Source organism: Eubalaena glacialis, chromosome 2 (assembly GCF_028564815.1).
Source record: "Eubalaena glacialis isolate mEubGla1 chromosome 2, mEubGla1.1.hap2.+ XY, whole genome shotgun sequence".
Classification (NCBI taxonomy): domain Eukaryota; kingdom Metazoa; phylum Chordata; class Mammalia; order Artiodactyla; family Balaenidae; genus Eubalaena; species Eubalaena glacialis.
Genome location: NC_083717.1, coordinates 131,484,782 through 131,509,191, shown reverse-complemented (window position 1 = coordinate 131,509,191; position 24,410 = coordinate 131,484,782). Strand labels below are relative to the sequence as shown.

At 36.9% G+C, this 24,410-nt stretch overlaps 1 protein-coding gene across 2 annotated transcripts; it reads left to right on the top strand.

Moving 5' to 3' along the window:
* The first annotated feature begins 26 nt into the window (after positions 1–26).
* On the top strand, positions 27–24,399 carry LOC133085410 (uncharacterized). 2 transcript variants are annotated; one of them, XM_061182438.1, is made up of 8 exons: positions 27–147; positions 10,462–10,583; positions 12,158–12,296; positions 15,287–15,408; positions 17,306–17,416; positions 19,047–19,153; positions 22,618–22,708; positions 24,193–24,399. In XM_061182438.1, the coding sequence occupies exons 1-8, from the start codon at positions 51–53 to the stop codon at positions 24,307–24,309; spliced, it is 906 nt and encodes a 301-aa protein (XP_061038421.1). In that variant the 5' UTR covers positions 27–50; the 3' UTR covers positions 24,310–24,399. The 2 variants fall into 2 exon arrangements, with proteins under 2 accessions (XP_061038421.1, XP_061038422.1); XM_061182439.1 differs by lacking the exon at positions 17,306–17,416.
* The last annotated feature ends 11 nt before the right edge of the window (positions 24,400–24,410 follow it).

Genomic DNA, 24,410 nt, shown 5'->3' with positions numbered 1-24,410 from the left:
CCTACGCGTGCGCAGTGCGAACCGTCCCCTTCTCTGCTTTTTCCTCCAACATGGAATTCCGCTCAGCTCGGCAAGCAGTACTGCAGCTACTCCGTACGGTGGCTCCAGCAGACCTCCCAGCTCTGCTCCAGTGGATGAGAACTACCCGTAAGCGATCAGAGCCAGAGTCAGACGGTTGGGGCAAGAATATGCTGTGGGCGCTGACCTTGGGGACTTAGGGTGAGGCCAGAAGCCTTCCATGGGGTAGCTATGCTGGTCTCTGCTCTGCTACGGAGCGGGTTGAAGGGGGGCACATCGCAAACTTTTGTCAGTTTAAGAGTCCAGTTTAGGATTGGGTGCAGGAGGACCTGGCTCTGGGTTTGTGATTCCGCTACAGACTTCAGACAAGCGGCTAGAGCCGCCTTGTGTCTCACCTCTTTTCTGAAGGAAAAAAAAGGGGTGGGGGCGGGGGGATGGGTTAGCCCTCCTCCCTATTACTCCCACAAATTTGGGACGACCAGTAGGATACTACCTGAAAAAGCCCTTGGCAAGAGAAGTTTCAGGCTGTAGAGCTGGAAGTTTTTACCTTGTAGGCAAAATCACATGTAGCTAGTGCATTTATTTTCTCAATTGTAAAATGGGCCATCAATTTAATAGCAGGTGTTCCGGGGTGGGGAGAGGGAGAAAAGGGGGAGGGGAGGACAGGACTTTGATTTTCAATGATAGTAATACTAAAAAAGCACAAGTTAGAATCGAGGAAATGTGGTTATTAGGTCGAGTTGTTGAAGAATGGGATAGATCTGTTTTGGCAAAGTGAAGCCTGGTGAAAGCACAAGAGGATAGGATATTCCTTGTTGGAGAACTATTCCAAACCATGCTCTGCTTCTGTACCCCTAAACGTTGATTTCCATGTTTATTTTCGTCTAGACTCATGACTTGAAATATTCCTGTTTGCTGATGACTCCCAAGTTTAGACTTCCATCCGTGAGGTTCTTCCTAGAACTTTCTCTCTTTGTGATGTTAGAGTGAATCAATCGTTTGGGTATTATCATTATTGTTATTACTACTACTACTACTACTACTACTACTACTACTGCTACTACACATTTTGGAGGATCATTTTAGATAAGATGCCAAACTAAAATTAACTTGGACATCTGGTAGTGAGATTTAGCCTGGGAAGTAGAGAAAACCAAAGAGCTAGCTTCATATTTATACACATAGACGAGATTCAAGGTAGGAATTTACAAGATATTTTATTCCAAAAGCCCTGGGTGCCTACAAAAATGCCATCTACTGCCTGGTTCTGGCAATTGCACAATTACTAAAACATCCTTGCTCTCAAGATTTCAGTTTTGTGGAGCCATTTGTAATCTAAATCTCCAGTTTTAGAGGCATCAGTTGAGACTCCATTTTTCAAACTCGTTGAAAGCATGTTTTGTATGATGATTTTGTAAACAAGAAGACCCAATACCATTGGCTAAAGAAGATGTTTTTACTTTTTCTAATACCACGTTCTGTGCCTTTCTCCAGCCGATCCTGTAGTAGAGAAGCTCAAGCAATTTGTTAAACAATTTAGAACACAAACTGAGTTTCTGGAGAATGTTTATTACATGAATATTTTAAGAAATGAGAGTGTCACTTAGCTTAAAATGAAGGAGTATGTTTTAATATGAATCTTTAAAAGTAGTGTAATTTATTGGTATACATTTTTTATGTGGTAATATATACATAATACAAGATTTACCATTTTAACCATTTTTAAGTGTACATTAAGTACAATACATTTACTTTGTGCACCCATCATCACCATCTGCCTCCAGAACATTCTCATCTTCCCAAACTGACACTTATAGTGTACTTTTTTATGAAATACAGCACAAAAGATTCTTCCAATCAACAATTTTTCATTTTCCTAATTAACTTCCTTCTTCCAGGAAAAAAATTATTGCATAATGTCTTACTTGTATGACATTTGCTTAGACCTTTGATAATTATAACTCTCCTTGAATTTTTATACCGTTTAATGGAATAGCAAGAGATAATAATAGGCATGATTTTGGTTTTGAGTTTCACAGAGTTTACTGAAACTGAAAAAAATCTACATATTGCTAACAGGTAAAAATCACAATAATTTTAAATACACAAAAGGAAGAATGATATTCTTTGTCTCTGAAGGAATAGTGGGATTATCATACCAAGACCTGAGGTCATTTGGGATCAGGCTGAGAACCAAAAGCTTGGACCAGGACAGAGGCAAGCACATGTCAAAGTATGATATAAACTGAAGATACAGAAAAAATAAAGATAGAGCCTGTATTTACCTTGGTACAGCTTAGGCCAAAGTCTAGGAAACAAATGAGCACCAGTAAAGAAGGATGAAAAAAGTCTGAGGGACAAAGCACACAAAGACAACTCCCCCCTCAAATAAATAAATAAAAGGAGTAAAAAATACAGCAGGACTTCAGCTCATTGATTCTAATCTTATGGCAGAGCATCTGTTCTTTTCTACTTCTTGTATATGTATATAGTGGGCTCTTGATCTAGCTTTCAAAGTATAGGAGAGTGACTGCAATCCATTAAGTGAAGGGAGCTGAGAGCCAGAACTGTATGTGAGGTCCCCAATAGGCATATTAAAAATTACATTTTATTAACAGCTATCTGTTAACAAACACCATTCTGAAGCCTCTGAATTTTTCCTGAATATGCAAATACAAATGAGGATGTCAAACCAACAACTCATAAAAATTTCTATTAAGAATCAAGTTATAAAGGATAGAAAATTAAGGTGTGCTATAAGAAAATTAATAAAATAATCAAGAAAATATTTAAATGCTTAAAGAAGTTAATAGTAGGTGACTAGAAGCTTTTAGAAGCTTTTCTGTTTCCTGTATTTTAAATACATCTTCATTGAGCAGAATTGAACCTGTTGCTGAACAGCAGCTACAGAGCTGTTAGAGGTTCTTTGAAATTCCGACAAATCTAAAAAGCAAAGCCTGGGATCTAGTTACATTTGTCGAACAGCATACTACTGCAGTTCTATATTATATTGCTATTACCACTGAGGAAGTAGCCACATAACTTACAGATTTTCCAATCTTTGTTTCCTGTTTGATCCTTCTGTTTCTCAATTTCTTATCTCCTCTTGCCTTCCTGTGGGTAAATGGAACAGTTTTAGAATTCTGTTCTTGTTTATAGTGTTTCTGAGTATATCTCTTTGTATAGTTTTCTTTGTGTTTACTCTATTACAGTATACATATGTAACATCACCGTCTACTGGTATCAATGTTTTATCACTAGAATGAAGTATTGAAATCTTACTTTCATGTAGGTCCCTTTACCCTCCCCCACTTTAAAAATATGATTGTTTTATGTATTTTCTCTATATACATTGAACACTATTACAGATGGTTTTATAAATTTTTATTTAACCATCAAATATGGTTTAAGAAACTAATGAGGAGAAAGATAGTCTAATGAATTTGCCCTGTTTTTACCCATTCTGTTGTTCTTTCCTTTCTGAAGTTCCAAGCCTTCTTCTGCTATTTCCTTTCTGTTGGAGGGTTTCCTCTACCAGTTCTTTAAGGGTAGGTCTGCTGGCAACAAATTCTTAGTTTTTCTGCATCTGAGGTTTTCTTTACTTCTCCATTCCTGAAGGATAATTTCATCAGATATAAAATTTACAGTTTGTGGTCCTTTTTTTCTAGCATTTGAAAAATTTTGTAATCTTCTGGCTCCCATGGCTTTTTTGTTTGTTTTGTTTTGTTTTTTGGTTTTTTGTTTCTTTTGTTTGGGGGGTTTTTTTGGATTTTTTTTGGCTGCGTTGGGTCTTCGTTACTGCGCGTGGGCTTTCTCTAGTTGCAGTGAGCGGGGGCTACTCTTGTTGTGTTGCGCGGGCTTCTCATTGCGGTGGCTTCTCTTGAAGCACGGGCTCTAGGGCGCATGGGCTTCAGTAGTTGTGGCATGCGGGCTCTAGAGCGCAGGCTCAGTAGTTGTGGCGCATGGGTTTAGTTGCTCCGTGGCATGTGAGATCTTCCTGGACCAGGGATTGAACCCGTGTCCCCCGCATTGGCAGGCAGATTCTTAACCACTGTGCCACCAGGGAAGTCTGCTCCCATGGTTTCAGATGAAAAATTCACTGTTTGAATTGGTGTTTCCCTATAGGGAGTGAATCATTTCTCTTTGGTTGCTTTTAAGATTTGTTCTTTGTCTCTTTTGTTTTTAGCAGTTTATGGTATGTTCTTATGTGGATTTCTTTGGGTCTATCATATTTGGAGTTTGCTTGGCTTCTTATTTCTGTAGGTTTATGTCTTTAACCAAATTTGGGGAGTTTTTAGCTATATTTCTTCAAATACTTTTCAGCCCCACACTTTTTCCCCTACTTCTGGAGCTCTGATACTAATGTTAGATCTTTTGTTATTCCACAGATCCTTAAGGCTCTGTTCAGTTATTTTTTTTCTGTCTATTTTCTCTCTGTTGTTCAGATGGAATAAATTTTATAGATCTGTCAACTCAAGTTTACTGATTCTATCCTCTGTCATCTCTACTACTGAACCCATTCAACAAGTGTTTTTGTGTTGTTGTTTGTTTGTTCTTTTAGTTTTATAGTTTCTATTTCTTTTTCTATGACTTCTACTTCTTTGCTGAGATTTTCTATTTTTTTCACTTGTTACAGGATAATTCTTAACTGCTTATTGAAGCATTTTTATTATGGCTGCTTTAAAAGCCTTGTCTGATCATCCAAATTCTGATTAATTTACATGTTAGCATCTAGATTGCCAGATTCAAATAATGACTTCCTGTTCTTGGTATAAATGATTTTCCATTGTATCCTGGATATTCTGATTGTATGCTAGGATAATTTTGATTTTATCCTGGATATTTTAGATATTATGCTGACTTGATCCTATTCAAATCTTCTATCTTAGTAGGTAGTTACCCTGCTTAAGTTTAACCTGTTGGTTCTGGCCTGCTTTTGTGGGCTGTAGCTCTGATAACAATTTAGTTTTCAGTGCCCTTGCAGTGCTATTCAGGTCTGCTTCATTCCTTGAAACTGCTGGGGCTCCTGCTCAATCTATGCTGGTGTTGCCTGCCTGGAGAAAGACAGTTTCTTGGATCACCCTATGTCACTGAGCTACCTTCCACCAGTGGGAGTAGGGGACAAGCAGTACAGGGCCTGGTTTGCTCTTGGCCACTGGGCAGAAGGCTGGGAGACCTCAGGCCTGGGTCTCTATCCTGCTGGGTAGAGGGCCTGAGGACAGCAGTCTCCCCTGTTGTTACCAGATAGCCTGCCACAGCCCCAGGTGTGGACTAGGGATTAGGGCTCCCCAGTACGTCTCTGTTGTTCTTCCCCTTTACAGTCTGGTGAGAGAGAGCAGGCTTTTCTTAGTTTTTGTTTTGTTCTTTTTTTTCAGTCTGGCTGTTGGTAGTTCTGGGATGCAGGCCTCTCCAGGGCCCAGTCCAGGCTACATGGAAGATAAAAGGAAAACTCTGGAGGGAATTCACTGCGGTGACCCTCCTTCCTTAAATCCTCAGGTCCCTAGACAGTTACCTTTTTTCTAGCTTTCAGAGTCCTTTATGGTTGCCTGTTGATTTATTTCCAGGGTATTTCATTGTATTTAGAGGGGAGGAGCAGGGGAAAAAGAGGGAAGTAGCCATCTTGTCTAGGACCAGAAGTCCCCTCAGTAAATTTTTAAAATTTGAATAAGAACTTCAGAGTAATATAAGATATGAATGAATAATAGGAAATATATAACCCAATGTTTAATTATGTATTATAAGTCATCAGAGGTAAGGATAAGGGTGAGTTAAGGCCAGAGTTTGAACGTAAGACTTCATGGAGATGAAGTAACTTGAGCAGGGCCTTATTGCAAAAGGCAGGGTCATAGAGTTGAAAGGAACAGTATGAACAGGAAGGAGTATGGAAAACACCTGAGGAGATTTGCACATCTTGAGCAAAAGTTATGTTAGAGAGTAATGAGAATAGAAAATAGGATGGTTAGCCTCTGGTGATACAGAGGGCCTTGAAAGTCTAGAGTGACACTTCATACGTTGAAAAGTGAAAAGCTATCCCAAAATTGTAAGGAGAAGGAGTGACACAAAGTGAAGTTTAAGCAAGATTAGTTTAAAATTGGTGTGCAGGATATCTTATATTGGGGGGAAACTGATAATTCAGGAGCTAATTGTGAGTTTGTCCCGGTATTCTAAATGTGAGGTGGTGCCTGTGCCTATGAGATAGTTGAAGCGGTAATAAAGAGGAAGTGGATTCAAAAGAGAAAGTGATAGGACTTGATACCTGACTAGATGTAAAAAGTGGGGTTTGATTCATAGACTGTCAGCTTTGGTGACTTCTCTGTCCCCATGTATTTAATTAAATATAAGTAGGAAATTTTTAAAGAATGTATTTTGCTCTTTAGTGAAGCTCTTCTTTCTCCACTCCCTTCCCACCTACATATGTAATTTGAGAAAAACCTTACTGTCCTTAGGCAACTGATTAACACCTTTCTTTAACTTTTTCCAAGCAACGTACTGTTACCACACATTCTGAAATAGCTATTTTACATGTTAAAAGATGTTTAGCCTCACTTGTAATTAAAGAAATGCAAATTAAAACAACAAAGTTTGTTTTTATGGTACTATTCAATGCTATAAGGCTTTACTGAAACACATATTCTTATTCTTTTCTGATAGATTAAATTGGTATAATCTTTCAGGAAAGAAATTTGAGAATATGTAGCAAAAGCCTTTAAAATGTTTAAGTACTTCTACTTCTAAGAATTTATAGTAAGGAAATGAATACAAAGAGATGATGTATGCCAAAATGTTAGTTGCAGTGTAAATTGCAGTGCAATTTTTCACAGTTATAATTGTATCTAAATGTATAGTAGTAGGACTGAACGGTTAAGTAACATACATATGGTGGAATATTACACAGCCTTTTAAAATAATGTTTCAAGGAATTTAATTTTAATAACAAATACTTATGATGATAGAATGTTAAATGAATTCCAGTTTTACACACTTCAGTAATATCCTATCATATCATGCCTTTTCCACCTGTTTTATAGCCATTATTAGGGCAAAAATGTCTTGCCCTTCTTTTCAGAAGTTATTTGCCAACCACTACAGATAATGAAACTAATTTTAGCCTTCTTGAGCTAAAAATTTCCACAGTGCCTTACATACAGTGCTCAACAAATATTAACTATTATTATGAAATATCTTTTGAGAATTTTCTTCCTGGAAAAGTATACATATTTATGTATACAACCAAGCATGCAACTTTAGGCCTTTCATGGACCACATAAAGCCCATATGTGGATCCTGTTAACTAGGACCATGGTGAAGAATCCCTGCTGTAACTGAAGGAATCTCTTTTTACCCTTGAATATAGTTGAATCAGAGTTTGTTGTCCAGGATAAGAGGTGTCAGTTCTCATTTTCACCTGGTATCCTTGGGAATGAGTCTTCACTTAATACTGCCTTTTTAAAATGACTGAGTAATTTAACACACAATTTCATAATATCTCTCATCTTGCCTGGTGATGCTTACATTAATTGGGGGATTGACTCCCAAATAAATATATTTAACTAGGGAGACATCAGGAAATCTATTGTGATGGTTCAGAATTTGCAGCCCTTCCCATCTTTCATTTCTCCAGCTCCCTCGATCTTCACATATAACTGTTTAAGATGGTTCACCACCACCACCCCTTCCAAGTCTATTAATAACCCAGTAGCAGTAGCAATCAGAGCCCTAGACACTACAAAGTGATAGAAGAGGAAAATAAGCTAAGGTAGTCATGGATTAGAGAACTAAATTGCCAAATCGAGTTCAGTTCCAGGGCCACATTTAAAGGGGCTGTTGAACAAGTCCAGAAGATGGCAACCAGATGGCAGTGGATATGGTTCCCACAATATATGAGGAACCGTGGTCAGAGCTAGGGAGAAGAGAAGGCTAAGGTAGTGATAGGGGAGCTCTTACTAGCCAGCTGCCTTCTGAGCTCCCTTAGAGAGACTGTATGGTATAGTAACTAAGAGTTCAGAGTTAGACCTACATTCAAATTCCAACTCTACCACTTTCTGGCCAGTATGATCTGAGACAAGTAACTTAAATTCTGACCTCACATTCCTCTTTTGTTATAAAATAGAAGTGATAATAGTACCACATATAGGATTCTTAGGATTAAATGACAGTGTTTGAAAAGCACTGCACAAAGTTTAGCATGCCTTAAAAGTGCTCGTTCAATAAATACCGTATAGCATTAAAGATGATGATTCCTCTCGAGCTGAAATTAGAAAAATGAGCTGTTATGGAAAGGCAGATTCTGGCTCAGCACGTGAAAGAAATGCTGTTCCCGAATGTGTTCAGGTGAAGACTGAAAAACAATCATATGTCAGAGATGCATGGATGGATTCTGCCATTTGGTAATAGTTCATAATTAAGTTCCCTTTCCACTGTAAGACTCTTATAAGGCCGACCCACATGAAAACTATGTTTTCCTAACATGGTTGTTTATGTTACAGAACTAAATCCAAAGAAGTTGGGCTATGAAATATCTTAGTTTGGTATAATGTGATTTTTATTAGCTTCTTCAGTTATACCATTTACAAATTGAGGGAACTTGCTAAGAATCAATGGTGTGAGTGATATTATTAGAATTAAATGCAAGTCATAGAGGCTTCTAGACAGTTTTCCATCTATAGAGAGAAGCTAAGCAGATGTTAGGTATTAATTAACACCTTGAGAAAATTTAATTAGATTTTAAGAATACCATTTTAAAAAGGCCAGTTTTTTAAAAAATGCATCACAGGTGCTATTTAAGTTCCACCTAAAACAATTTGGAACAAATCTTCATAGTATTTTCATTTCTCTATAATTTATATTTTGCATCCTTCTAGAAATAATTTGAAGCAACAATTTAGATCATTATACTAGATAGGTGAGGAAAGAAAAAAGAGCTAAAAGGCCTTTCTACATTAGTTCAGGGAGCCAAATAATATATCAGTATCTTCATATTAACTACTATTGCTCAAAAGGAAGTTATACAGAGAAAGAACCTCTGTACGTAGGGAAACAGAGTGGAAAAAGTGAAAAAGAAGAGTAGCTTTATTTAGAAGCAAAAAACCTAGGTTGGTTTCTTGTGCTGCTGTTGGCCTGCTTTGTAACTTTTCACAGTTCATTTAACCTTAAAAGACTCAGTTACCTCCTCTGTAAATCAGAGAATGTAATCTTGCTTTGTCTTCCTTACATGGATGTTATAATACTTAAATGACCTAGTTTTTATGTGAAAGAACTTTGCAAACTAGAAAATATTATCCAAATTTTAATTGTTATTTGTGACATGAAAATTGCATTCTGACCCAACACAAGAATTATTATGTTTAAGAAGGAAATCATGAACTTATTTAAAAACAACCAAAGATTTGGGGGGCAAGATGTGGAGATGGATGATATTTTCTTCAGAATCTCCTTGTTTTCCTTCTATAGCTGTTTTAAAACAGTAAGAAAAACACAACCCCTTCGAGGTCCTTTTACTCTAGCAAGAATTCAATATAAGTCTTTTAAGAAAAAGGTAAAATGTTTTCATTAGTAGTCCTTTCTAGTCTATATTTGGCATTCAGGCTATAGCTAATTTTACTAGAGTATTTTACTTCCAGATAAGTCACATTCTAGTTAAAATTATATGAGCTGCTTAGAAATCATACTTTTGTAGAGCCAATTTAAAAAAATTTATAAACACACAGATAAGTTGAAAAAACAGAACAATGAACACCACTTTTATACCCTCACCTAGATTCACCGTCAGTCTCTTACCTTCTCCATCTTTATTGCTATATACATCGGCATGCACGCACACTTCCCTTTTTGCCAGATTATCCAAAGGTAGGCCACAGCCATCAGAAATGTGCTGTTTTAATGATCATTTTATCTGCTGTTCAAATGCAGTGGAGCAACATGATTCTTATAAAGTTTATTCTATAGTTGGTGCCATCTGTTAGTGCTTGTTATCCGAAGTCTTGAGTACATTTTATTGGAGGCAGAGATGCTCAGATTAAAGTTATCTTCTTAGTAATCCCTGTGTGATGCCTCCTAAACTTGTAAGATCTATATGGTCACAAAAGGAATATTTGACTACTTACTGGTAAGTTTAAGACCCTAAAAACTAATGGCAGTACTTTTCTTAAGTAAAAATAAAGTAGTAAAAGTACTACATATTTTTTAAATGCCTTTGTTGTTCTATAACAGGCTGAAATAGTCAAGTTTTATATTTTCAAGCAGTTTGGAAAAAGGAAAAACTCAATGTTTTCAATGGAACATTTGTTAAAATTTAATTATTTCATTGGTTAGAAGGTTTATTTATTGTTATAAATTGATGCTATCTGATGGAAAATATCCATCCATTGTAATCACTTAGTCTAGGTATGAGTACAACCATAAAAGCTATATCTGGTTGTTTTGTTTTGTTTTGTTTTTTTTCAGGAGATTTTGATGAATTCATTCAAGACAATAATGACATTATATTGAAAAACATAGCAGAAGACCTTCGGAATTGCTTACCTCTAGAAACCATGCTTTCCTCAGAACATCTAGCCCTCCAAAAAGTAAATATGTTAAATTAATTTACTCTTAGTGCTACTTGAGGATTCTCCTATTCTCCCCTAACCCCATTAGCCTTTCCAATCTAATCAGTCCTGAATTCTGCTTTTTCGTTTGGTGCTTCAATCATGTCCCCAATTCTTTTGAGTCTGTAACCTTCTGGCTCCCTAGTACCATTCATTCAACAGATATTTTTTGAGGGTGTCCTGTTTGCCAAGCACTCAACCCCACCCCCACCCCCAAAATCAAGGCACGACATTAATCTGTCCCTGCCTACATCATTGTCCTGGTTTTCTCTTCCCTGTTCCATTTCCGTGGCTTTTATCAAGGGTGAAGTTCACCCCTTTGTTTCCTTCTCCTACTTTTGCGTTACACAATTTTTGCTTCTTCTATTCCTTTATTCCTAGAATTCTCACTTTTCTTCTCCAGACAACCCCCACATTCAAGTACCTTCAAAGCCCAACTCTTATGGGATACATATGCTATGAATACTGTTTCCTAAAGCAAAACTAAGAATAATAATTTCTTCTTCCCCCACTAATCTGAAAGTAGCAGCGCTCCATGTGGTTTTTCAGCATGTAAATTCCTGAGCAGAGGTACTAAATCCTGTACATTTTTAGTAGTTCTGTGCACATTGTGAGCACTCAGTAAATCTTAGTAAACATCCAGTCATTTACAGGAGGAAAATAGTGGGTAGTATAAAAACTGAGAGCAATATTTGTAATACAGTTTAGATGTTATTAATAAAACAATCTTAGCAGTCTCATGATATAACACAATATATAAAGAGAGAAAAAAGTATTCATTGCATGTTAATGGTGGACCCACAATCCCCCATCCCAACAAACTGTTTTTCTCTTCCTTTGTTTCCTTCTGGTCCTTGTATGTGTTCATACATTTTATATACTTATATATGCGTGTGTGTGTGTATAGATGTAGATATAATTTTGTAGATTTCCAAGCAGATAGGTTGATTCTTTATTTAGTGTTAAAGTAGAAGGAATCAGACATATTTTTCTCTGTAGCTGCTTGCTATTATATCATGTGCCACCAGTATTAATAAAGTGCTATTATTTGTAAGCATGAAGTTTTACTAACATTGTTATTATTTGAAAACTTTGCTTCTGGGCAAAGATTACTTGCTAAGTATTTTGATGGGTAAGTCACTGACATGTAGGACTCAGAAGACCTGATATTAGTTTCAGTTCTTCCCGCTCTTAACTAACTAGTGTCATTTCTTGGGAGAAATCTCTCTGGGTATCAGTTTCTTTATTTGTAAAATATACTACTTAGGATGGACAAGATGGTCTGAAAATACTCCTTTCAACTAAAATTTTAATCTATTTCTCATAGCCATGTTTTGCATCATGACATGTCAAATAACAAGTTGCTAGTGTCTGAAAAATAAAGCAAAAGCAGAGCAGAGTTGCTGACTTCCATAATCAAAACTTGTCTTCCTGGGCCTTGTCGTTGCTCTCAGAATTTTAGCATATGAACCACTGATGTTTTGCCTTATTTAGCAATAAAAAGAGACTTCTTTGTACTTTGTTTCTTTTGATGTTTTTCTTCTCTCCACCAGATACAGCAGCAGCCAGAACCCACAGTTCACGTTGATGCATTCCTTTATGATGAAGACTTTATTGATTCATTATGTGAGGAAGGAAAAATGAGCAGATACTACTGTATGATGTGCGGCTCACACCAGACGGCACCTTTAGGTGGGCACTCAAGCCTGCAAACCTAATGACTTCATGTGTACTTTTCCTTACATGTCATGAGTATGCAGATTTTTTTTTAGTATCTTTAATTTTTTATTTATTTATTTGTTTGTTTATTTATTTATTTATTTTTGGCTGCATTGGGTCTTCGTTGCTGCACGTGGGCTTTCTCTAGTTGCGTCGAGTGGGAGCTACTCTCCGTTGCGGTGTGCGGGCTTCTCATTGTGGTGGCTTCTCTTGTTGCAAAGCACAGGCTCTAGGCGTGCGGGCTTCAGTAGTTGTGGCACGCGGGCTCAGTAGTTGTGGCTCCCGGGCTTATTTGCTCTGCAGCATCTGGGATCTTCCTGGACCAGGACTCGAACCCATGTCCCCTGCATTGGCAGGCAGATTCTTAACCACTGTGCCACCAGGGAAGTCCCGAGTATGCAGATTCTTGCCCAAGCATTCACTGTTTTTTGAAAGCAAAAGGACAACCTGCAGCCTAGCCATTACCAATTATTGCAGTTAGGGAAACTAAATAGAAACATCGTCCAGGGAGGCTAGGCCACTTCATGTCTCTCCCAGGGGGATATTTCTGCTTTTCACTGAGCATGTTTAATTGGAGGTGACTTTTCAGGTCCAGCAACTAATCAGAAGTGAATGAATACAGGGAAACTGACTCATACTTTATATACTCAAAAGAGATTCACATTTAACCATAGTGCTGATTTATTTACAATGAGAAATATAACTGCCAAGGGGGCTGAAAACATTCTCCCCATAGAAACATCTACTTGAGAAGTCAGATAGTAATCAAATATTGTTGGATGGGCATGGATTCAGAGGACGGATATAGATCATCTTGACAGTCTATTCAGGCCATGATTTGACATCATGGAGCATCTTCAGTCTATAACCCAGAACAATTCTAGTGACAGTCTCCTGCATCTCTGTCCCTCAGATGCAGCACCTGTGTTTCAAATGGGAAACTAGACTGACTCCATGCTGCTAAGATGTTAACTCTTCTGTTAATATATTTTTTGTTCAAACTGGATATTATTGGCTAGGCTGTTAATTTAAACATGCTATTTCAATCTCCCTGCTCACTTAGATTTAGAGGTGTTGCTTAGATTGGGTAAGTAATATTGTGCTCGTATTACTGATCTTAGATAATATTATTCTCGAAAATTAACTACTACCAAATTTGTAGTATGTTGCCAATACAAATATATTGTACCTGTATTGTAGTTGGGGATTAAACTACCCTGGTTTACTGATTTAAGATTCTATTTTTAGATAGTACTTATTTCCTTTTGAAGTAGTTCACAGAATAGAAAAGGACTTAGACAAGAACAGTAGAGGAAGGGACTTCCCTGGTGGCGCAGTGGTTAAGAATCCGCCTGCCAATGCAGGGAACACGGGTTCGATCCTTGGTCCGGAAAGATCCCACATGCCGCGGAGCAGCTAAGCCTGTGTGCCACAACTACTGAGCCCGTGTGCCACAACTACTGAAGCCCGTGCGCCTAGAGCCCGTGCTCCGCAACAAGAGAAGCCACCACAGTGAGAAGCCTGTGCACCACAACAAAGAGTAGCCCCTGCTCGACGCAACTAGAGAAAGCCCATGCACAGCAACAAAGACCCAACGCAGCCAAAAGAAAAAGAACAATAGAGGGAAAACTAAAAAGTGAATTATAAATAACACCATATCAGATCTGATGTACAGAAATTTACAGAAGAGCTATGTTTGACACAGAAAAATTTGGAGGTTAGGATGTATTTTCACATAAAAATCAGATTGTAAATAGTGTCTGGACACCCAGACCAGCCCAGATAACTATAATGACTCTGAAAAAGCTTTCACCGTGTGGGCCTCTTATTCCCTATATGAAAGGGGCTTGTCCAGCTACAAGACACTAATGATGACTCTGTAGCCCAGGGCAGGAGCACTAACGTGGCAAAGCGGATCGTGAGGATGAGAGGAGATAAGGACTATGGTGGTCAACCCCCCTCCACCCCATCACCTCCAGTGTTACTTCTGAGGCCTAGTCATCCTTTATTTTCTTCCAAGGGATTAGCCTGCCTGCTTCCGTTTTCTTTGCCACTTGTCATTAGTTATGATCAAAGTTTCTCCCCTTCCTGACCATTATATCATGTAGCATACAGTAGAGAAAGTCTTTGGGTTACCTCCATATCAGAAAAAACAGACTCAGGCTCTCCCAGGTATTTCATTACAGAAATAATGGAGTGAGAATGTGGGCTAGGAGACTAGAAATTGTAGCAATTAAACTAAGGGAAATAACAGTTTAGGAGTGTCTTAACCTCCTTCCATACCACCCCTCTCCTGCACCCCAGAACACACTTTAGGTTGGTCAGGGCTGCCACATTGTTCCACTCCAGAGATGGTCATTCATTGGGTAGTTTACAGTCTATGCAGCAAGAGGTGGAAGCCCTGTGGTTGGCTCTGGGATAGGGTGAGAAAGCCGGATGGTATGGGAGTTAGGAAGCAGTTGCTGGGAACAGCAGGTCAGAGGGAGAAGAGGAAGGGGAAAACCCAGGACACCCTAAGCAGCAGCAGGAAGGAAATGAGGAGCATGGGGGTAGGGACAGGCAGCTGAGTAGCGGTTTTCTAGAGGCCTTTGATGATGATGATGATGATGATGATGATGATAATGAGTGATGATGATTTTGGCCATGCTGCGCGGCTTGTAGGATCTTAGTTCCCTGACCAGGGATGGAACCCGTGCCCCCTGCAGTGGAACCACTGGACCGCCAGGGAATTCCCTCTAGAGGCCTTTTAAATGTCGGAGACTTCATATTTGTTCTTGTCTAATACAGCTCAGAGTGAATGAATACAAAATTATCACATTGATTTTTTCTAAATAACCTCTGAATGGCTTTCATTGATTAAGAAAAGCATGAAATACACTTTACAGGTGAAAGAATTAGAAATACAGAATGGAATTGTTAATCCCCAAGCAGAATTTAATGTTTACTCTGTTCTAATTCTCCAGGGTTTATTTCTCATTCCTTCTCTCTCATGGAATTGAAGTTCATTTATCATCATGTACTCCCTGATCTATCGGGAAAGGTCTTGGTTGACGTTGGCTCCAGGCTTGGCATCGTCCTTTACGGGGTAAAGTCCAGCTTGTGGACATACTCAACATTTGGAAATACTTTCTTCTCCTACTAGCATCAGTTTTGCCTGCCACCATCCAAGGTGACAGCTTGGCTTTATTTATTAGAGTAACAGAATAATATGGTTAAAATAGTGTATCGAATTTGGACTTTCAAAGGCCAGCTCTCTGATTTCCTTTACTAGTTTGACTCTGTGACACAAGTGAAGGAATATCAGCAAAACAGCAACAGGTGACCCTCATAACACTTTGCTATTCTGTCACTCACTTACTGCCCTTCTAACTCCATTTTCTGTACTGTGCTAAAATAGTATAGTATACTGAGTTTTGATAAGAGCTCTTATAAAACTGACAAATTTACTTGACCTGGGAAATTGCTTATGGCTATGAGCAAGTCCCTGAACACCTCTGTGCCTCAAGTTCCTGACCTGTAAGTGAGCAAACTAAATGATATCCAGGACACATCGTGCTCTAGTTTTCTGTGATCCAAAGTTTGAATGTAGACTTTTGTGTCTTCAATGTGGCTTTTTTTAAAAAATTCAAATCATGAGCATTTTTAATATTCTTAAATGGTTTTATCAAAAAACTGAAATGTGGTTTCTGGTTGTCATTAGCAGACGTGTTAAAACATGTGGCCAACAGCAGTAGATGTTCATGCCAGAAACAGGCCCTATCAGTTCCCAGCATCACTGCCTGCTCTAAACAGAAACAGTTAACTCTTTCATGCTTCATTTATTTTTCAGTGTTGACTTTTATTCTACAATTAGGAAAAATAGCCATAATAGAAAGTACAGTTTATCAGATGGCTTTGTTTGGAGAACATTAGAGATTATGCTTGTTTACCATATTTTGTCCATTCTTGTTAATTTTTTTATTTGTTAGAAAAGTATATAGCTGAAATAACTGTGGCTATGCAGGTATTTGGCAGCATTAATGAATTTAAACATATTGTCATTTTCCTCTATAGTACGTCACTGATTCAGTCAACAAAAATTTTTTGAATACTTACATATGCTCCATTGAACATGTTCTAAAAATCCATGATGAGCTATAAATATAAATTTAGTTTACACGTAAGTGTTAGTTGATGTATAATGGTCTTCAGAATATGATTTGACCTCTCCTTCCAGATTATTTTTTGTTATTACAAAAATAATATATAATAATATATAGTCAGTTCTTGATGATCCTTGTTAACTAATGGCCAGTGTCTTTGGTGGATTGCCAGACACCAGGCTGACTTCTCAAAGTCAAACAGGACACACCTCCAGCCACCCTCCTCTTGTGTCAGACTGTGCATGAGTTTCCATTATATTTCCCACAGGTTAATGCCTTTCTTGCTTTCCCCTGATGTAACTTCCCAAGAAATTACAGAAGTAGGATATTAAACAAAGAATCTATATGTGATCACTTTCCTCATTTCCAGCTTTGTTGAATGCACAGTTTTATCAAGAAAAGTAAATCAATCTTTAAAAATATGATTACTTTTAAATAACGGAAATTAATAAACTACAATCAAGGTCTCGATGAGTAAGAGTCTAAGTTCTTAAAAGTTGTTTTACATAAATTATAAAATGTTATTTATCTTTCCTTTTTATCTTTATTTTTACTTTATTGAATTCTATTTTTAAAAGTTTGATTTTTAAGGGCTTCCCTGGTGGTCCGGTGGTTAAGACTTCACCTTCCAGTGCAGGGGTGCAGGTTCGATCCCTGCTTGGGGAGCTAAGATCCCACAGGCCTCGCGGCCAAAAACCAAAACATAAACAGAGGCAATATTGTAACAAATTCAATAAAAACTTTAAAAAAAAAAAAGTTTGACTTTTAAAATTTCAAGTAGAAATAAACCCACAACTAAAAGTTAATTCTTTTGCATCATAATGTATCTTCATATTTTAGGGTTATCTTTACAGTTCAGCATCACAACTATATGGAGTAGAATTGAATGGAGACTTTTGCCAGTTGCAGGAAATGGTCATAAAAAAGTACCAGTTCACTGACAGAATAAAGGTACCTTTTAAAATGTTTATTCTGTTATCCACCGTATAGCATAGTTTAGCCAAATTTCTTCCGCATTGGAGTTGGAAACTCTTTTTTAATCTATTCTTGATTGCTGTTGTGTAGAAACAGATTGAGTTAACTTAATATTTTAAAACACTGATAATAAAGATGAATTATTATCAATATGTTCCACTCACATTTTTCTCTTCCTCCCAAATTTTATTAGAAAGTAGAATTTTTTCTTAATTTTCTTCATATCAAATGTAGTTTTGGTAGCAGTAATTTTGAATCTCTTGATGTTGGTCAGAAGTGTATTTAATTAAACTCTGAATGTTGAAAGTAAGCAAAAAGGTTAAGTAATGCTCACAGTTTTTATCTTTTTATAAGCTTTCAATAGGAATTGTGGGTGCCACAGAATAGTAGTTCATGGGAGAATGATGTCCTGGGTTGGGCTACGACAGAAATTTTCTGTTTCTTATATGTAAGGGGAAAAATAACAAAAAAGGGGAAAGGAAGTTTTTTGGTTGATGCAGTAATCCTTATCATTTCACTAGTGATCCTACACTTCTAATGGCAATGCACAGAAATATTGTGTATCTAAGGATCTCTGGTATTCAATGCAATCAAATATTGAAAGACATATCTTAGTAAGATTAAGGATCTAGCTTTCCCCTTTCTTATAGAAGGAAAACTTTTCATTCTCTTCCTCCTTCCATCCTTCCTTTTTTTTCTCTTTCTCTCTCTCATCTTGGAAATTGAGAGGCAAGTGATCAAAGAGAATTCATTGTCCAATAATAAGTTCATGGATTTTTCTCACTATCCCATATTTAATGAACAAAAACACACTGCTCTTACATAAAAAGAATCACATAACTAACAGGAATATTGATTTAATTAGAAATCAAGATTTAAACATTCTGGATATTATTTATTTGTAAGGCTAAGTTCTTTTTTGGAAAGAAATCATATGATATAAAAAACTTCTTCTCTTCTTTTTAAAATAAAAGTTATTTGCTTTGCTCTTGAGCAAATAAATGTTTCCTCTTATTATCTTGCCTGTGGTCTACAAGACTTGTTGATTATAGTCGAAGTTAATTTTTTGAGGTATATAGTTTTTTCAATAAATTGTTTTGTTTGCTTTCTTGGATAGATAATATATTCAAGTGAATTTTAGATGAAGAGTCGGACAAGGCCAGTTAACATATTTGTATTAACATTTTATAATTTATAAATCACTTTTTAAATTTTATATGGTCCCATTTGATTCTGTGAATCAGGACATATATTACTCCATTTTGTTTATGAAGACACTGACTACCCAAAGGTACAAATCCAGTTGATGATGGAGCCAGAATAGCTAGTGATATAATGGAAAAAGCTCTGAACTGGGAGTGAAAAGAGTGTAATTATAACTATATAAATGATTCCATCTAAAACAAATAAAATTTTCACAAGTTTATGGTTTTTATTAGGTATTAAGTATCTTCCATAGGTAGTAGTATTAAATATACTGTTCTACCATTTTAAGAAGTGTGAATCTCCCATATTGCCTCACAACATCATTGAATCAATAGCTATTTCTTACGTGATTATATGATATGGTGTCTTTGTTCTCTTACGTGAACTCATTCTTTTTTAGGTGCTTCATGCAGACATCTGTACACAAGGTTCACTTCTGCAAAATGCTGATGTTATTATAATGAATAATGTCTTTGAATATTTTCTTAATGAGGCAGAACAGGCCAGGTATGTTATTTATTCAAGCAAGAAATCTGTTGTTAAAATATATCTAACAAAGTATGAAAAGGGATTAGTAGAAGTGTTTTCATATTAAACTTTTTTTTTTTTTTTTTTTTTAATTTTTTGCCACACCGTGAGGCTTGTGGGACCTCAGTTCCCCAACCAGGGATCAAACCCGGGGCCCCAGCAGTGATATTAAACTTCGCAGAAATGACCTCAAATGTCAGGAGTTTATATTAATAAGGAAATGTGTTATGTCTAAATGAAAATAAAAATAAACTTTGGTTGTCTAACCTTGTAAATATTACATCTAATTTTGAGTAGTTATAAAATGGTTTCATGACCCAAGCATTTGCTTCGCAGTCTGGGATGCAAGAAGTTATCAATTCCCGTGGGTTTTTATACTTATTCTTTTCTGCCTCAGTTTTCTTTTCTTTGAAAAAACATGTCCTATGCTCTCCTATCACAAAATTATGGGAATTAACTGGTGCCTATAAATGACTATAAAACAAGATATAGGGCTTCCCTGGTGGCGCAGTGGTTAAGAATCCACCTGCCAATGCAAGGGACACAGGTTCGAGCCCTGGTCCAGGAAGATCCCACATGCCGCAGAACAGCTAAGGCCGTGCGCCACAACTACTGAGCCTGTGCTCTAGAGCCCGCGAGCCACAACTACTGAGCCCATCTGCCACAACTACTGAAGCCCACGCACCTAGAGCCCGTGCTCCTCAACAAGAGAAGCCACCACAAAGAGAAGCCCATGTACCGCAACGAAGAGGAGTAGCCCCCGCTCGCCACAACTAGAGAAAGCCCGCACGCAGCAACGAAAACCCAACTCAGCCAAAAATAAATAAATAAAGAAAATTTTTTAAAAAACAAGATATAAGAATATTCAGCTAGGAAACAGTGAATAATGATCAAATTTTAAAAATGTTCTTAATGTGGTAATAGTAGGTTCCTGGAGTTTATTCCACTATTCAAGCAATAGAAAAATTAGCAAATCTCTGATCACTTTTTTTTTTTTTTTTTTAATTTTTTGGCTGCTCTGCAAGGCTTGTGGGATCTTAGTTCCCCGACCAAGGATTGTACCCACGCCCTGGGCAGTAAGTGTGGAGTCCTAACCACTGGATCACCAGGGAATTCCCTGTGATCACTTTTCTGACTTCTCATCAGGACTTATAGGTTTCTCTAATTAGAAAATTCCTGTAGTCTGAGACACTGATTTTCTGGTCAGTTAGGCTTGCTGACTTATTTCTCATAATGACATACGTATACTGTAGATGAAGGAAACCTCCTTTCCATATCTATGAAAGGGCATTACACACGTTTGGATTAGTGCATCAGTGAGGTTTCTACTGCAAGAAATAAAAAGACATAATTATAGACCATAAACAGTTAATATGGAGTAGAATCCTGAATGAGTAACCCTCTTTATCCTGCCACCCCTTTACCGTCTATATTTTCTCTCTCGCACACATATACACACATATCTATTACTTGTAGGTTAAGGTTAGTACAAAATTAACAGTGTAAATAGTTTAAAAAGAAACTAGTTCAACAGAAAGCTAATCATATCCTCAAAGCTCAGCCAGAATGGGTGATGATTTTTTGGTCACAGGCTAAAGGCCAGAAACACCACATGAACAAGTTGTTTTAATCATAGTGCACTCTTTAAGCTTGATTTCCAGTGGACAGAGTATGTATAGCTTTTTACCTTTTTAAGTTCATGACCAGTAGTCAAAACATTACATAATTGTTGGAGAATGAAATATACTAGGTTTATGCTGTATAAGAAGTTAAAAGAGAAAAACACCTTAAACTCTTCACAGATTCATATAGGAAGATTTTGAATGCTGAAGAATGATGAATGCTACCTGTTAACTTGATACTGGAAAGTATTTTCATGTTTGGGTTGTTTTAAAAACTATCTTGGGGGACTTCCCTGGTGGTCCAGTGAAAAACCCGCACGCCACAACTAGAGAGAAGCCCGCCTGCCGCAACTAAGACCAGACACAGCCAAAAATAATAAATAAAAAAAATAATCTCAAAAAAAAAAAACTATCTTGGAAAATTAATTCACAAACTCTGCATGACTCACCAAATAGGTACTGACCATGTGTTAGTTAGTTCAGTCATTTCTCCAAGTTAATCAAATGCAGTGAATTCTAAATATAGATAGATTATAGCCTCTCATGGTTAATTATCTTCATCATGAATGACAGTACACGGGAGAAAGTTTAGAAGATACAGTAAAGCATTCTGATACTAGAATCGTTCTGACAAAATTGATCATTTACCTATATAATTCTGTATTGTAGCAAGTAGAGTAATTCTTAGTTTAAAAGGTGCCTCTGTATTTTTTCAGTAGGTGAAACATATACAACTATTACAATGACAGCTTCTCAGAAACAGCAAGTGCTATTTTGAGAGCCATGCCCAACCGTGCCAGTATACTCAGCCAGTATACTCAGTCTTACTAAATAGACTTGTAAAATATATAATTTCTGAGGAACTACATCAAGACAACAAACAGCTCTAGCCCAAGCACAGTGATATTTATTATCAAACACTGCTTCTTGGTTTTATATCTAGCCTGAGAAAAAGAACATTTGTATCGTTTTGCCTAGTAAGCTCCAGAATATACTAAACCCAATAACCATTGCTGTAACTAAAATAAGTGCAAATGTTACTGCTGCGCACCTGCCCCACTACAAGGGGTGCACATCCCTGCATTGCTTGACCCTTGCTCCCCAATAGCAGGGTGTACTGTCAAGACTCGTGCACAGTGTAGAAATCCCATTCATGTCTGCTCTGCAGGTTAATCAGAACTGGTCAGACACTGCCCTCTGACACATATATATGCACATGGCATGCCATCGTGCTTTAAATCTAGTTGATCTCATTAAACTTCTCAGGTGCCATAGTGTCCAGAATTCTTCCCATTGAATATTTCTGACAGCCAAATAAAGTATGATTTCACTCTTGATATTATTTTAAAAGATCTAATCTATATGTTATACTCTTATTTTAGTCTTTGCTTGTTTTCTGGCTTCTGTGGCCTTTCTCCATGACTCTTTCCCACTCACACCCCTCAGCCCTGTTCCATTCTGCAGAAAGTTTGACAGTTCATAAAGAATTGAAGAGGCTGTAACGCTGATCCAGCTTTGACTTCTGTATCAGTTCTGAAAACTTCCTTTTGGCCTTACTCACAATGCCTTGTATTAACCCTAATCCCCATCTTGTTAAATCTCTCTCAATATTGTAACTTCACAATTTTGCCAACATCCCTTCAGGAACTGAATTTACCAATTTCTAGTATCTTGCTGTGGTCCTGTTTTCTGCTGGCAAACATTTTTACCCATCTGGATTTCTACATATCACCTGGGCTATATTTTTTTTTGTCATCCTCATTTTGAAAAAATATCCAGTGTCTGGTAAAGCATAACATATAAGTTTTGAATGTGTTATAGAGCCTGGGAATATATCAGCCATAATGTAAGGAAACAAGGATCCTTATTAGTGACAGTGCCAAGTCTTGAAGATTCTCTCTCAGGTCTTCAGGTAGGTAAGCCTCTTTCCCAGCATTTTTATTGTCAAAACTTTTCTTCTGCTTTTTTCTGATAGCTGTTAAAATATTCTAGAAATGTTCTGTTAGAAAGAATAGCAAAACCTTATGGCTTAAGAACTGATTTGTGGTTTGTTCACTGGCATCAAGAGCTCTGAAAGTGTACAGATTCCTTTGCTTCTCCACCCAATTTTTTACAACTGTGGGGTTACAGTTTTATTTAGGTTAACAAATGCTATTAAATATTTGTAAGAGACTTAGAACACCCACATCATAACTTTTTCCCTGAGAACAAAAGGAACAGAGCTGTTCAGGTTTCTAGAATCAGTAAGTGGATTGGAGGCCCACATCCTGAACACAGTTGAGCTTCTAGGTCAAGTTTGGAATCTTGCACAAACTGCTTCTATGTTCCTCAGATTCTCCGTACAAAATTAGGCTGATACTTAATAATAAGATTCAGCCCAATAAATTGACCCTTTTATAAAGGTTAATTAATGTTTGTAAAGCTCTTTGAGATCCCTAGATGAAAGATACTGTGGCATTTCTTAGTACAGAGTCGTATTATCATTTTCTTTAATACCTCTTTCCTCGCATATAAGCACTGCCAAATTTAAGTATATATTTCTTCCTTTAAAAAACTAAACAATCATCAATAATACCTTCTTTAAAAATTTTTGTCAATCATCTAAATTACAAAAGTAATTCATGTTTGTCATAACAAGGGAAATAATCCAGAGATATATAAAGAAACGATGTTGATCTCCCCAGTTTCCCCCCACATAATTCCCTCCCCATGAGATCCCTACCCCGTGAGTGGTATGATTCTACCATACTTTTCCATAAAAGTAAAACATAAAAACATACCTTTTAAAATATGTGCTCTCCAGTTTATAATGTCTATATGTATTGAAATAATTCAGTGATTTTCACTTACCAAAGTAAAATATTTTTGAAGGAGTCCTTAATATATGAATTCTTGAATAACGTTATTGCTTTCCTATTTAATGAAACTTCTTTAAACAAATATATCCATTGGTGGCTCCAGAATTTCTGTATCCTGGAGACCCAAGTTTGCAGTGTGAAGGGAAGGGCCTGATAAAGGTTATGGAGGGAGATTACCCCCTCTCGTGCAACCTCTTAGCACCATCACTGTGTGTATATGAACCGTTTCTCTGTGTACTCCCATTGTTGTTTTATTGTGTAAGCTAGTTTAATTATTAAACTATTTACATTAAAATAATTATACTATATGTTCTTTATTCTTTCAAATTCCAAAATCAAGGTAAATTAATTAAGTCCCTGAATCCACAAACCTACCATTTAGTACAACAAAGAATTATGTGGCACCATGTAGAACTTAGTCCCTCTCATTGTAATAAAAATCTTTTGTGTTCAATTACTTAGTCATGATTTCTCGAAATTCAAGAGAATAGGTTCATTCTGCAATTTTCATATTTGTTTATGACCTTTTTTTTTCCAGGTTAATATACAGTTATCTCCCTGGGTTGAAGAGGTACCACTGAACTATGATGTATACCCAGAAAAGGATATTGACAGGGAAGCTCTTGAACAAATACATTTATACAAGATTCTCTAACGCTACAATAGTCCTACCTCAGTGTAAAATAATTACAAAATAATTTAAAAGAAACAGAACCCCAGTATCCTAACACATATTTTTTCTGTATATTCCTTTCT

Coding starts and splice junctions, on each gene's coding strand:
- LOC133085410 (XM_061182438.1), top strand. CDS start 51: ATGGAATTCCGCTCAGCTCGGCAAGCAGTACTGCAGCTACTCCGTACG. Junction 12,297..15,286: donor ACACCAGACGGCACCTTTAG/GTGGGCACTCAA, acceptor CTAATTCTCCAG/GGTTTATTTCTCATTCCTTC. Junction 22,709..24,192: donor ATTCTCTCTCAGGTCTTCAG/GTAGGTAAGCCT, acceptor TTTTTTTTCCAG/GTTAATATACAGTTATCTCC.